This window comes from Trachurus trachurus (genome assembly GCF_905171665.1).
Source record: "Trachurus trachurus genome assembly, chromosome: 11".
Classification (NCBI taxonomy): Eukaryota; Metazoa; Chordata; class Actinopteri; order Carangiformes; family Carangidae; genus Trachurus; species Trachurus trachurus.
The window spans coordinates 3,803,652-3,819,409 of NC_139904.1; the positions used below are offsets into that span (position 1 = coordinate 3,803,652).

Genomic DNA, 15,758 nt, shown 5'->3' on the forward strand with positions numbered 1-15,758 from the left:
TGGCCAATTAGGGCGCAGAACCGTTGAGTGACAGGTCCGGCGACCGCTGCTACGAGGCCAGTGGGCGGGCCCTCGGCCGGCCAACGGCCGCACCGCTCCAAATATGGCAAGTAGAATCCAACATGGCGCGGCTCAAACCCCCGTAGTAGCGGCACAAAACAGACTCCTCCAAACCAATGGGTGACGTCACGGACGCTACGTCCATTCTTTTTACAGTCTATGGTTAAAACCTGCTGAGTCATGAAAAGCTGGTGAAGTTTAGTTCTGCAGCATCATTCAGTGCTTTACATTAATTAATAGAACATGAAGACGACATCAAAATGGCTTTTCTTTTATAAAATAATAAAAACTAATCTGAAAAAATATGATGAATTTAAACACAACATCATTTGAATACAATGTTAAAACTTTATTGATACGCTGCAGTCAACAACAGAGTCTCAGGTGAGTCGTTCCACAGGTGAAGTAAAAAGTAAAAGCTCCTTCACCTCCTTCAACACTGAAGAAAACGGTTTTATTGGTGGAATTTGGTGCAGAAACTTGTTGCAGCTTCAACTGGGATGTTGAGAAATTATTAAATCAACAGACACAGCAACATTTTTTTGTTAAAAACACTGCAAAAAAACAAGAGGATTTCTATTTGCACTTCGAGAATGAAGTCGAAATGTTGTGGAAGAAGTTGAGATGTGACAATTTGAAAACCAAGATATGAATATAGCAATTAAGTTACATTACAGTTGCATAAGTTCACAAACCTACACTCCGAGGATGCGTTCAATTGTCAAGTCACACTCGTGATTGATGGACCAGAGAGGAAATTTTGACTTTGACTATTTTGACTTTATTCTCGAAGTGCACAACTCATTTTTTTGCATTGTTTTAAACAGAAAAATGCTGCTGTGTCTGTTGATTTAATAATTTCTCAACATCCTGGTTGAAGCTCTGACAAGTTTCTGCATCAAATTCCACCTTTTAAAACCATTTCCTCCTCCTCTGAACGTCCGGTTGCATCGGAGCCTCCAGCTTCACTCTCGGTGTCGTTGCTTCGTTCTGTTCAGTTCGTGTTGATGAGACTCGTTGATCTGCTGCAGCAACACGACTCTCCGTCGGGGTTTGAGGAAAATAATCTCTCGCTCTGCACATGTTCTCACCAGGAGAACCTCGATCTGATCTGAGCACGCCGCTCGCTGCACAGTCGCAGCCCTGCAGCCTGAATAATTTAATGCTCACAATCGATTTAGTTAAATTTAGTTCAACCATTAGGGGAAAAATGCTGTTGTGTCGTCTTTTGGCTTCTGTTTTTGTTGCTTTGTTCATATTCCAAACAAGTTCATTACATTTTTTTTTGTTATTTTACTTACAATAATTCCTAGGAATTATTTTAGGATCATTTTAATTCAGATTTGGCAAACACATTTTAAGCGTTTTGAAGGATTTTCCATGTGACAACTGAGCAACTCGAGCTCAGGTTGAGATTATTTAATCTAAACTACAATCTCCACGGTCAGATGCTTATTTTAATGTTCATTTATGTTTATTTAATTTAGGCTAAAACTCGTCTGAAGTGGTTTAAAGACGCTGCAGCAGCTCAATGAACAGGAATCTGTATATAGACTGAATTAAGCAACGTATCTGAAATCACAATATGTCTCAGAAGCTGCATTTTTATTCTCTTTTGAAAGGAAAAATATGTCAAAATATTGTCTAAATTGATGTAAAAGAGACATGATTATTTGGTACAAGACCTAACAAACATCACATCATCAATTTTAAATGTTTTTAATAAACCAAAAAGCATAAATGACCTGAAATAAATCTGAATTTGTGCAGAACTCGACTGAAACCATGAAGTCAAACAGAAACAGTTGATGAGCACAGAGTGTGACGTGTCTCTGTTGTGTCTCTTTGTCTCAGGACCTCTTCTCCATCAGCGGCTACGTCTACGCCGAGAAGCCTCAGCTGGACATCCACAGCTTCGAGGGAAACTTCACCAGGGTACGTTTTTATTTCACTGGCTCGTTCACGTCTTAAAGTCTGGACACATGCACCTTCTCATTCAATGGTTTTTTCTTTATTTTGTATCACATTCTACATTGTAGATTCCAACTGAAGACTGTCAGTCGTCCTCACAAGTCAGATTTGAATTTCTAACACTTCTTTTGTTAAATATTCAAATTATATTCAAATTTTGAATGTTTTTTTTTAGCTCATAATCTACATCTATACCGGTTTATTATTACGTCACATGCTCACTAAAGGGCATTCCAACCAAATCTGTTATGTAACATTTGCAACACACTTAAGTTTTACCAACTCAATATAAAACTTCAAGAGGGGAAATTGAAATATTATAATAAGTAGTGGTGCAACGGATCAAAGTTAATCTGTGACCGGCACGCAATTGGTCCGCGGATTGACTGATTGATTGATAAAAAAAAGAAGTTGTGTGTGTTTTAATTTATTTATTAAAAAAAACTGTAACTGTAAATTTGAAGCTGCAGCTCTACGTCGCACACAAAAACAACAAAATAGTTTGTTTTATCGACGCACGATGTTAATTTGTGTCGTTCAAATTATTCATTTTTAAAATAATTTGAATTCTGTTCGATTAGTGAAGTTCGTTCTGACAGAAAATCTAATCCATCCACCTCTTTCCGAACGTCAAAAACGTAAGCCGGATTTGCTCTTCCGGTGGAATTTTATGTTTACGTTTCCATGGTTTCGGTAGTTGCGGTAAATGCATGGATTCTTTTTTTTTTTTTTTTTTTTTTCAATGAAAATCTGTAAAGCGCATGGATCATCACACCAGCTTTTACCAATGGATATCACACAAACTGGCATCTGTGTTGTTTACCACAACGACTGAAAACCATGGAAACGTAACATACGATTCCACCGGAAATGCAAAACCGGCTTCCGGTTTTGACCATACTGTATATCAGAGGTTCTCAACTAGTGTCACTCTGGGCTCCACATCTTCCCATGGTCATTAAGTCGCGACCCACTTTTATAGAATTCAAACCAAGATTTTTTTTAAAGCCTTTAAAAACTAATTTTGCTCTTTATTGAGCAAAGTGCATTTCAGAGCACATGAATGAAACTGAGGAGGACCATGACAACTGCATGTACGGAAGTGAATAAAAACATATCAAACTGCACAAAATGGAGACCAACAAAACGATATATTTGTCTTCTAATGCATCTCTGCATTCAGAGCATGTTCACAAAAGTGAATAAATATCAAATTGCACAAAATAAAGACCCACAAAACAAAACAAGATCCGCTGCATTCAGGCCACATTAATAAGAAACTGATATCTTTGCATTCAGAGCAAATGGAGCAAATAATAAGAAACTGAGGAGGAGCATTACAACTGCATGTGTTCACATGTCTCGTGTGCCTTTCAAAATAAGTTATTTTTCAAAATAAAAGACATGTCCAACATCAGATGTGCATTAAATATTATTTACTTTTTTGACCAGCTGTCCGCGACCCATCCAGAACGGGTCCGCGACCCACTTTTGGGTCCCGACCCACCAGTTGAGAACCACTGCTGTAGATGACGTTCGGAAACTTGTGGATAAAACACATTCTGCTTTGTTTAACACTTTTGTGGTTATTACATAACTTGTTTGACATCTTGTGATTCAAATAAAGAAAAGACCATTGAGTGAGAAGATAGATGTGTCCAAACTTTTGACTGGTATTGTATTTATCACATTATTATTATTATTATTATTATTATTAATAACCAGGGAGCGACATCCACATGTGTCACTGTGACGTGTCGACAACCAGCAGCTTCGGCCTCTTACATCACAGGCAGCTCCTCCTCCTCCTCCTCCTCCTCCTCCTCGCTGCTGCTCCTTCATCCCGTCGTTGTCGTCGTCGTCGTCGTCCTGCTTGTTGCTCAGTGATTTTTTCTTCTTTTTTTTCCCCTTTCTTTTTTTATTAATAGCAGATTAGCGCGGCCCCCACAGCGAGCAGAGCCGCGGTACAAAGGGAGGCTTTGTGGCCACGTCTTCACTCTTGGCCACACACCAGGCTTAGTGAGCGAGCACTTCCTCCGCTCATTCATCCTCCGCGGCCTTTCCTTTGCAGAGCGTGTGCTTTTTAAGTCCGAGGCAGGATGGGAAAAAAAAAAACCGGGTTCCCACAGATCAGATCCGCAGCAAATGAACTTACCTAGACTATGTATGAGGGTTTGTTTAGTTTTTTTTTGGGAGGTTTTCTCCTGCGGGCGGATATTGTGGCTTTGTTTGTGTGGTCTCTTCACCGAGACCCCGAGCACTTATGAAGCCAATGTCAGAGCCAACGTCCTGGAAACTACTGCCACTTATTTTTCATGCAGGATGTGGCTGCTGCTGCTGCTGCTGCTGCTGCTTAGGTATCATAATTATCATATCAGTGAAAGATATTTGAGCCGAAACTGGAGCCCACTTGACTCTGCACTCCTGACTCATGACATTTTCAGCATTCATCTTTATTTAAGCTGCAAGAGGAGGAGGAGGAGGAGGAGGAGGGAAACAGGAGGCTCCCTGGAGGCTTGTTTATCACTGAAATCTCATCTATGTGTGCACCTTCTCTCTCTCTCTCTCTCTTTCTCTCTCTATACTGTTTTTAAAAGCAGCCAGTGAGTGAGTGAGGAGTATTGATAAAGGAGCTTCTGTATCGCTACAGTCGGCACAACTGAGTCGCTTCAGTCAGGTGCTGCTGCAGATGAATGACTGAATGGAGCAGCAGAGCTCAGCTGTTCTGTGCTGTTCTGTTCAGGCTGCATCAGGGATTTACAGCCAGAAGAGGTGTTTTATATAGAAAAAAAAAGAATAAGTTTGTACAGATCTGTGTGGAAGGGCAAAAAACGGTTTAAAACCACAACGGAGAAAAATCAAGAAGCGCTGCAGAGTTCATTGAAATTCTTAATTTAAGTTGCATGAGGAGGATGCATACATGTAAGATGAGACTTTATTTATCTCTCAATATGCAAAATTATAAGTGAACGCATCTCAAGCAGGTGGAGGTGGAAAAAGAAGGTGATGAACAGGGAAAGAGAGAATTCAGTTCAACAATAAAAACTAAAGGAAAACTTAGAAAAACACAAACTATGTGCAGAACACACACATGCAACATAAATATAAAAAGTGCTTGTAGAGGAAAACAAACATTGCGTCGAATAAAGTGTTGACATTATTGTGCATCGTTTGCACCTTAAACATTTACCACAATGAAGAAAAACTAAGAAGCGCTGCAGAATTCATTGACATAAAGAACATAAATTGCAGAAAATTCAAGTGTAATGTCCATGTTGCAAGAGCTGCAGTTTATTTTTTGATAGAATTAGACTTTTTTATCCTTTAATAGGCGGGAAAGAGGGAAAGGGAAAGAGAGAATTGAGTAAAAACTGTAGGAAAACGTTTAGATGTGAAGAATAAACACAAAAGAGTGCAACATAAATATGTACATATAGATTGCACCAAATAAAGTGTTGACATCATTGTGCATCGTTTGCACCTTAAAAATGTTTGTATTTATATTTTTTCAGTGGATATAAAATGCAAAAATTGTAATTGCAATGTGATTTTTCGATGCAAATGGTGCAGCCATGTAAGAAATTTAAAAAAAAGTACAAATGTAATCTCGACTTCCTGCTCCTGCTTCAGTTTTCCTCACCTGCTGCAGGGCGACACTGACAAGATGCTAATTAGCAGTCGGCTAATTGCAGAAATAAATTCACAACATTGAAGACGTTTTTTTTTTCTCTCCTTCTCTGTGCGGTGGGATTTATCGTCCACAGAGTCGAGACAGAGTTTGAAGTAAAAAAAGTTTTAAAAAACCAACAGGTGAACTGACTCTGAGTTTGTCTGTCTGTTTTCTCTCTGCAGGAGGACGCCGACCCTCAGATCCACGAGAGTCTGAGCATCGACAACACTCTGTGGGCGAGTACGGTCGTCGCATCCGGTGAGTGGACGAAACCTTTTCACGATACATCCATCTTTTTTTCATATTCTTTTTTTTTAATCTTGAAAAATGACAAAGAAGTTTCTCCAGATGAGAGTGAGTGAGTGAATGCAGGGTTAATAAAGACGGATAATAGATGAGGAGGAGGAGGAGGAGGAGGTTGTGTGAGTGTTAAATCTGGAGATAAAGAAGGAAACACAAACTCATCCATCCAGGTTTTTTTGAGTTTTGCTCCAGATTTGTGAAATATTTTTAACCTTTTAGAGGTCTGAAATGGAGGTAAAACCGTGATTTCCAGCGTTCAGATTCTAGATTACAGAGTATTTCAGGAGCATGGAGCTGTAGATATAAAAACGCTTCAAAATAAATAAATAAATCTGTTAATATCACAGTATAAACGATGCAAAGATCGTACAGAATCAAATCATACCAAAACAATGCAAGTTGAATAAAATAACAATATAAAAGGAAAAGGAAATAAAAGTAAAACAAAGAAAAAAGTACGGTAATAGAAAACTGTTGAATCGTTTTCTCATAAACTGATAACTGCCATAATCCGTTTACATGTCCACTTAAATAATCAGAAAACGACTTATTAGTGTCTTAATGGTCTGTTCTAAAGTTGTGTTGCAGGGTTTATAATATGGCCCAAACACAAAACAAACAAAAAAACCTTGACTTCTATCAAAGAAAACATTTTCAATCAAAGAAAAACAGTGTTCAAATGCATTTCTTTTTTGAGTCTCAACTATATTTTTGCATTCAAACACTTTTTTTCTTGGATTGAAAAGGGTTTTTTTGATTCAAGTGAAGGTTTTTTTTATTGGAAAATATATTTTTTGATTGAATAATAAAGACACAAATCTACCGTCACAGTTTTTGATTGTGAAGCTGTTGTGTAGTTGTAGTTGTGTAGTTGTGTGTCTGTGAGGTGAAATCCTCTCTCTGTCACTTCAAACCAACAATTCCCCACAGGAACGTTCCCGTCAGTTGAGAGCGTTTGTGACGCTCCGGGTGACGATCGCAGCATTGATCTGCGGTGTCGCTCTCCTCTCTGGCCTGACCTTGACCAGAACAACACACACACACACACACACACACACACATAAAGCACTGGCTTCGCCCCCTTACATCATCGTTGCCCCCCCCTCGGGCTTCGGTCCAGCTGTGACGAGAGAATTAAACTGTTCGTATATTCAGATTGAAGCGACGCCGCACGCTGAGCCGCGCTCCATTTGTCACGGCGCTCAATATTTCTGAAGTTAGACGTCAGAGAAGAGTCGTTTATCACCGACCGACGACCTCCTATCGGCTCCTGGGGGGGGGGGGTAATTTTTACTTTAATTTTATTCCTTTTCCTTTTTCTGGTTATATTGTAACGCCTCGTTGTCATGGAGACGATATCTCACTAACATGTTGGAGGAACGTCTTCAGATTCGGTACACACGTCCACCAGTACCTGACGATGAACCGGTGATGTTTTGGAGGCTGAAGGTCAAAGGGCGAGATCGCAGTGACCTCACAAAACACAGGCCCCGTGATACGATATTGAAATTTTTTTAATATCCTGATTATTACAATAACTTTGTCGTGACAAATTGTAGCTTATGTCCTGAAAGGAAAACATCTGTCAACATCTGTTTTATCTAAGAAGAAGAAGAAGTTCTCAGTCTGTTCTCTCCTCAATCGTTTTTATCCTTGATAAATGTGATTATCAATCAGCAGACCGACCAACACAGCCCAAAAAACTACTCTTTTATTCTGACTTTTTATTTCCAATTCTTATAATAAAAAAATCATTGTTTTAGAGGTAAATTCAGAGACTGCTTGCTGAAAAACTGCCCCCGACGGGAACGCACATCAGCGGTTTTGCATGAGTTTGATGGGGGAAACCAAGAAATCCCATGAGTCTCCGTAGCGTAGCTCCGAGCAGCTCACGGCTCTGCTCCGCCGTTCTAAAAATAGCTTGCACCGACAATTAAAGGTAACGAACCTACTGCTATGACTATAGGGATTATGGCAATGGGCCAGTTTGACAAAATGTTGACCTATCCCTTTAAAGATGAAGGATGGACGTCCTTCTGTTTTATTATTTAGTACAAAAATGAATGGAAACACCTTAAATTGCAAGAAAACAATTTGATGGATCGCTATGATCATAAAACAGCACATGACGTCATTATGCACGGCTTTTTATTGGATTTAAAGGTCTGAGATGGAAACGCACTTGAACCAGCGTTATTCGCATTCATATTTTTATTGATCTTGAGATAATTCGATCAACACCTGGATGGAAAAATGGTTTATGTGATGTCAAAACATGACTTGTAGTTCTTGTGAATCTGATCCCTTAAGTTTATCGCAGAGAACCACTTCCACACTTCACACAGATGGTTTTTATATTTCCCATGACTGTGGATAAACCGGATGTAACTGGGACTAGTCTGTGTGGCGGAGGGATACGACTTCACTTCCATTTTCAACTTTCTTCTTTTTTTTTTCTTTTTTTTTAAAGTTTGGGGTTTCAGGTTCAGTATTATTGAGGTTTATTAGCGGCTTCGCTCTCTCTCCCATCCAGCTGCTGCTTTAATATTAATGACTCATTAATCCTCAGTAATAAGGCCACCGTAATGAATCGGCAAATAAAGACAGGGAGGCGTATTGATCCGGTTTTATGAGGTTCCACAGGGCGACGGTCGCCACCGCCGGCCGGATTAAACTCCTGTCGGTCGGTCGCTCGGCTCGAGAGGCGGCGAGACAAAACGGCCTTATTGTGTTTCCTCTTCATGCAGTTCATCTTACTTGACCAAGATGAGTGTGTGTGTGTGTGTGTGTGTAGGTGGGTGTGTGTGTGTGTGTGTGTGAGGCCTGGTTAATGAGCAGCATTACTTTCTTTGTCTCTCGCTCTTGGCAGGAACCGTGATCGGGGTGGTGATCTACACGGGCAAAGAGACCAGGAGCGTCCTGAACACGTCGTACGCCAAGAACAAGGTGAACATGAACACGGCAGCTGCTTCTCCTTCTCCTTCTTCCTCTTCTTGCAGGAAAGTCGCTAACTAGACGTTTCACTTGCTCAGATTTATTTTATTAGTTTATTCCTTTTTTTTCTCCAACACTTTTTAGAGGTTATTCCACATTTCACCAACCTCCTTTTCATATTTTTCTTTTTTAAACCGATAGTTCAAAATGTTCTGCAAATTGGCCCATTGCCATAATCCCTATATAGTCTTAGCAGTAGGTTTGTTACCTTTAATTGTCGGTGCAAGCTGTTTTTAAAATGGCAGAGCAGAGCCGCGAGCTGCTCAGAGCTACGCTACGGAGGCTTATATTATGGGATTTCTTGGTTTCCCTCATCAAACTCATCAAATACACAATCTAACAACTCCACAACGCTCTGGTGGACAAGTTGTGACCTGCACATTCACCACGCTATGAGATAATAACACAACGTTACCAGACAGAGTTGTTTTAGAGGAAAATTCATGCAAAACCGCTGATGCGCGTTGCCTTCAGGGACAGTTTTTCAGCAAGCAGTCTCTGCATTTACCTCTAAAACAACTATGTTCTGTACATTTCAAGATAAAAAAATTAAATTAAATAATAGAAATTTATAAAAACACAAATAAAAGCAAACAGGCATCAAAAACTACCAAATTTCAGTTCATTTGTCAAAACCTGTATTTTTCACTGTATTAGTTTATTATTTTATGTAATTATGGATTTTTTTTAACATTATCATTTTACTTATCCGTTAATTATTTGTTTGGTTCACTTGAGGTCAGAAAATGATGGAAAAAGGCGACACCATTCACTAAAGTTCAAGATTACGATTTAAGTCTTCATGTTTTTTTATTTTCAAACCTCCAAGGAAATTTTTTATCATCATCGATTCATCACTACACAAAAATAAAACTGCAAATTCTCACAGTTTAGAAACTTTAATCATTTTATTTGTCAGATTAATGTAAAAAAAAAGTTCCTGTTGTTTGATCAATTGTTTAAAACCTCTGAGAAAGACTCAGTATCAGTCCAGATAAATAATAATAATAAAGTCGTTTCCTGTTTCTCCTTTCTGAGGTGACGGCAGCGTAAACATGGCGGCTCCACTCTGTAAAAAAATAAAAAATAAAAATAAAAAGCTCCAGAGAGTAAAAACACAGAGTAACATCTGCTCTAAGTTCCCTGCTGCCGTCTTCTCTCCCTCGGCCTCTAATCACCAATCAATCACCGCGACAAGGTGCTTCTTTAACCTTGACTCCTCCTGATAACGTTGGCCCGTCAGCGCTAAAGGTCAACGCCGCCCGGCGCTAATTAACCAGGAGGGAAATTAACTAACGGAGGATTAAAGTGACATTTTCAACAGGAAGTTGAATCCAACCGAGTCCGAGTCCGAGTCGAGTCTGAGTCCAGAGTTTAGTTTTTCGTTCCCACGTCGAGGAGAATTAATGGAAACTTGAACCTGGTGATTGAAGTCTGGACCGACCGGGTTCAACTGACGGAGGCGGAGCTTCAGCGCCGCCATGTTGGGGCCTCGCTGTGACAGTTTCACCTGCAGCTCTAACACTCCTCTTCCTCTTCTTCTTCCTCCTCTTCTTCCTCTCCCTCTCCCTCTTCCTCTTCCTCCTCCTCCTCTTCTTCCTCTTCCTCCCCCTCTTCTTCCTCCTCCTCTTCCTCTCTCTCTTCATCCTCTTCTTCCTCCTCCATCTTCTTCCTCTACCTCTTCCTCCTCCTCCCCCCTTTCTCTTCCTCCTCTTCTTCCTCTTCCTCCTCCTCCCCCTCTTTCTCCTTCTCTTCCTCTTCTTCTTCCTCCTCTCCCTCTTTCTCTTCCTCCTCCTCTTCTTTCTCCTACTCCACTTCTTTCTCTTTCTCCTCCTCTTCCTCCTCTTCATCCTCCTCCTCTTCCTCCTCCCCCTCTTCCTCCTCCTTCTCTTCTTCCTCCTCTTCTTCCTCTCCCTCTTCCTCCTTCTCCTCCTCTTCTTCCCCCTCTTTCCCTTCCTCCTCCACCTCTTCTTTCTCCTCCTCTTCCTCTTCTTCTTCCTCCTCTTCATCCTCCTTCTCCTCTCCCTCCTCCTCCTCTTCTTTGTCTCCCTCTTCTTCCTCCTCCTCCCCTTCTTTCTCCTCTTCCTCTTTCTCCTCCTTCTCTTCTTCCTCTCCCTCCTCTTCATTCTCCTCCTCTTCCATCTCAGTTTTGACACCAATGTCTTTTATTACACTGATGTGGCGGTCGAACAGCAGCAGGAGGAGGAGGAGGGGGGAGGTGTTGGACGAGGGGGGTTTAGGAGGAGGAGGAGGAGGAGGAGGAGGAGGAAGAGAAAGAGGGGGAGGTGAGTGGAGGGGAGGGGGGGCTTTGGTCAGCGGTCGGTGGTGTTTTGTGTAAAGCTTCGGCAGCTGAGAGGAATTCAATATTTCAAGGAGATGATGTCAGAAGTGCCAATATGGAGGCTGAGATTGCGGCGGCGGCGGCGGAGAAAGTCGATGGCGTGCGACGTGCGTCCTGGAGGTTCTGGCCTCATATAATCTGTTGTGACACGGCGCCGGACAAAGAGCTTCAGCCGGATCAATCTGACAGGACGACGGAGACGCAGCGACTCTCACTTTGGCGCTGCCTTTTGTCTCCGGACGGTTTGACAGAGCGAAGAGACACAACAATGTCGTTTGACAAGCTGCTCAATAAAGATTGTAGGTTTGAAGTGTCGCGTCCAGCAGCAGCAGCAGCAGCACTTTGTCACGTCCAGTTGATCTGATTTGATTTGTTTCAGCTCCAGTAACTGAGTCGCTCCAGACCTGCTGCTCTCAGTAGAAAAAAAAAACTACGAACAGCTCCTTTAAACGTCCTGCATCAGTAATAATCGTTATGACTGAAGGTAATAAACTCAGTTTCTGTCTCTCAACTGAAATCTGAAAAATCTGTTTCAGTTTAACGTCTCGACCTCCTCAGTCTGCTGCTCGTCGTCGTCACAAGCTCTGAACAAAAACATTGTACGTTCTTCTGTTTACACATAGAATCGGTCACAAGGTTTTACGTTTTTAATTCAATTAATATGTTCTTTGTTACAACTCACCATAATTTAATAATAACATACGGTATGATCAGAAGGGCTGTCAAATTAATTAATCACACAATCAATTTTCTGTAATTAATTGTCATTAATCACAATTAATTTATCAATTAATTAATTGCCCAGGCCTACACGTGTTGAAGTGCAGGTTGAATATCAAGACCACTCCAGACCGCTTTTACACATGCGCCAACATACAGTGTATATACTGTGTGTGTGTGTGTGTGTGTATATATATATATATATATATATATATATATATATATATATATATATATATATATATATATATATATTTAAAGCAGAAGTAAGCGATCCGGTGGTTTTGGCTAACTTCTTGTCAGCCGATGGAGTTAGCAGTCCCCGCCCTCGTCCCTACGTCACCACATTCACGCGCATCCCTTGGCTGCACACACAGAGAGGACGCCCCTTTATGCCGTTCTCTCTCCTCATTGGATAAAGGTTGTAGGATACAAGGAAAGTTTTCTCCTCGGCTCAGAGCAGAGCAGAGTGACTGACAGACCCGTGTTTCAGACCAAACACTCTATATAAGTGATTGCTGTCGGAAGATACAACTATTTAAGACTTATATTAACACAAATATTCCGCTTACTTCTGCTTTAAAGGGATAGTTCACCCTAGAATGATATTTCGCTCATTATCTACTCACCCTCATGTTGACTAAGGGCTGGAAGAATTATCAGAGTCCACCGTCCCTTCTCTGAGTTACAGGGGGTCTTGGCGTAGCAGTGCATTTCAATGCAACGGTTGCAAAGGGACACCAGAGCTCTTCGTAAAAAAAACACGCACAAAAAAACATCCAAATACCTCCATGATGCTCGTATGTAATGTCCGTCTTGTGCTGAAGCCCCAAATTGCGTAATTGTCCCGAAAAAAAATTAAATAAGTCTATATTTTAAGCTTGTTTGTAGCGGAAGCTTCTCGTCTTCTTCTTCTTCTCCTCTTCCTGGTCCGTCCAAATATCGCGTGATTCGCATTAACCGCAATGACGCCGGCGCGAATCACGCGATATTTGGACGGACCAGGAATAGGAGAAGAAGAAGAAGACGAGAAGCTTCCGCTACAAACAAGCTTAAAATATAGACTTATTTAATTTTTTTTCGGGACAATTACGCAATTTGGGGCTTCAGCACAAGACGGACATTACATACGAGCATCATGGAGGTATTTGGATGTTTTTTTGTGCGTGTTTTTTTTACGAAGAGCTCTGGTGTCCCTTTGCAACCGTTGCATTGAAATGCACTGCTACGCCAAGACCCCCTGTAACTCAGAGAAGGGACGGTGGACTCTGATAATTCTTCCAGCCCTTAGTCAACATGAGGGTGAGTAGATAATGAGCGAAATATCATTCTAGGGTGAACTATCCCTTTAAGCAATATATCACGACAGGCCGTGGTATATGCTCATTATACCACGGTTAACAGCCAATCAGATTGCCGGATTTCACCTTTCCGTTTTATAAATATATATATATATTTTCCTTATTTTCCTACCGTGCTGGCGTGAACTAAATATTTTTACTCCTTAATGCTTGTGGACCTGCCGGTTGATTGCGCTGGGAAGAGGTGCAGACGGAAGTGGCAACATGTCCACAATAAAACGACCGGAAGTGTACGTAAATTAGACAAAACACAGCCAAAGTGTCTCCATCGTCTGCTGCAGCCACAGTGAGAGAAAACTCATTCGTTCAACCTTTATTTAAACTGGTGAATTCACACTGAGCTGGAGACGCAGCTGAGCAAAAAGATAAAGTCAAAGATCTAATACTCAATAAAAACACCTGCATTGAGTTTATGTGTGAAGTCAGGAAACAAAAACAGTGTCAAGAAATCAAACAATAAAAACTTTGACTGAACTTTACTGTGAGTGCAAATAAGAATTAAACCTTGAAGCTTGAAGCTCAAAACAGATATTTTAATTTATTTTCATCATTGTAACATAACTGATTCTCTCAGTTCACTATTAATCCAAAAATGTGGCCAGTTCTTGCCAAATAACAAGTTAATGAACTCAGTTTATTCTTCATAACAAAAGACTCAGTGGTGATGTGAGCTGGATCAATAACGATATAGATAACGTATGGATAAAATCAGCTGGTCAGTGTCCGTCACACTTTAAACTCCTCTACTGTTTAACCAGTGTTGCTTTTTTGATTTAATTATATTTACATAATGCGACGAGCCACAAACTTAAACTGTTTGTTAAATATTAGATCAGTGAGATTTTTACTGAAGTCGTCAGAATCAGAACTTATTGACGAGTCTCAGCGTCTTATGGATTTATGTTTTTATCAGATCAGTCGATAGATGATGATCGTTAGTGAGCTGCTCGTTAGCGGCCGCTCAGCTCTGAAGTTTTCCTTTTTTTTCATATTCTTTGGTTTGTTGTAACTCATGAATATTCACTGCTCCTCCTCCTCCTCCTCCTCCTCCTCCTCCTCCTCCTCCTCCTCCTCCTCCTCCTCCTCCTCCTCCTCCTCCACCACACACAGACAGACCTGAGACAGATGAATGGAAGTAAAATATGCACTTTTTTTATAATTTATTTATGTCTGAGAGGAGGGAGTTTTTCATTGGCGCTGTGTGAGGTTAAAGTTAAAAAGAGACTTTTCTAGTTTTAGTTTTAACAAAAGATGTTATTTATTTAATTCATTCTATTATTATAAACTGTTTAAAATCAGATTAAACATTAGATTACAGTTAGACCTCCTCAGATTATTTTTATTTTTTACTTTTTTAGTGGTTTTGGGATGAATGGAAGTAAAATATGCACTTTTAAAATGTGTTTCAGAAGCAGAAAAGAGACTTTTCTACAGTAGTTTTAGTTTTAACAAAAGGAAAAACAAAAGATATTATTTATTCATTCTATTATTATTATAAACAGTTTAATGGAAACTCAGCTCAGATTAAACATTAGATTACATTTAGACCTCCTCAGATTATTATTATTTTTTACTTTTTTTAGTGGTTTTGGGATGAATGGAAGTAAAATATGCACTTTTTTATTCATTGATAGCATCTTGTAGGTTTGAGGTAATTGAGTCCTTTTCTCCCCCTCCTCACCCCCTCCTCCCTTGACTGAATGAAGAATGACTTCATCTGATCCTGGAAAATTTAGCCGGTCCATTGTCGGAGCGGCGGGAGGAGGAGGAGGAGGAGGAGGAGAAGAGGGAGGAAGGAGGAGTTTGAGTTTGTGCTCTGTCTTAATTTTTCTTCATTTTAATCCACCCAAACCTCCTATTTTTCTCAAGAGCTCAACCATGAACCATGTAGTGAGACTCAGTGCTGCTGCTGCTGCTGGTGGAGGAATGTCGCCTCCTCCCTCCTCCTCCTCCCTCCTCCTCCTCCTCCTCTTTTGTGTTGTTGCAGCGGAGAGAGGGAGGGAGGAGGAGGAGGAGAGATGTTGTTATGTCCTTGTGTTTTTCTAAGCGTGCACGGTGCTGCGGCGTTCAGATGAAGCGCTGCCAGAAAAGGGGACGGGCTGCTTCTTTTATTTGACGTCTTTTTCCCACATGCTCCATTGGCTGTTGGAGATACACTCGAAAAAATAAGACGACTCTGACCCCCTTCTTCTCATTCTTTCTTTCTTTTTCTTCTTCAATATGGGAACTCTCTCTCTCTCTCTCTCTCTGTGTGTGTGTGGCCTTTTGACTTTGTGCTGCATTCAAGGACCAAAACTTGCAGAATGACACCAATAATAAACGTATTTATGTTTTTGAG

The 15,758-nt window shown here is 40.7% G+C and overlaps 1 protein-coding gene across 4 annotated transcripts in view; it reads left to right on the forward strand.

Annotated features, from left to right (window-relative positions):
* Nucleotides 1–15,758, forward strand: part of atp9b (ATPase phospholipid transporting 9B) — a 73,686-nt gene that overhangs the window by 24,098 nt on the left and 33,830 nt on the right. For all 4 annotated transcript variants that reach the window (XM_083982133.1, XM_083982134.1, XM_083982136.1 and 1 more), the window contains 3 exons: nucleotides 1,915–1,995; nucleotides 5,884–5,959; nucleotides 8,874–8,950. In XM_083982133.1, the coding sequence (XP_083838259.1) occupies nucleotides 1,915–1,995; nucleotides 5,884–5,959; nucleotides 8,874–8,950 (234 nt within the window). The remainder of the gene's footprint in view (nucleotides 1–1,914; nucleotides 1,996–5,883; nucleotides 5,960–8,873; nucleotides 8,951–15,758) is intronic.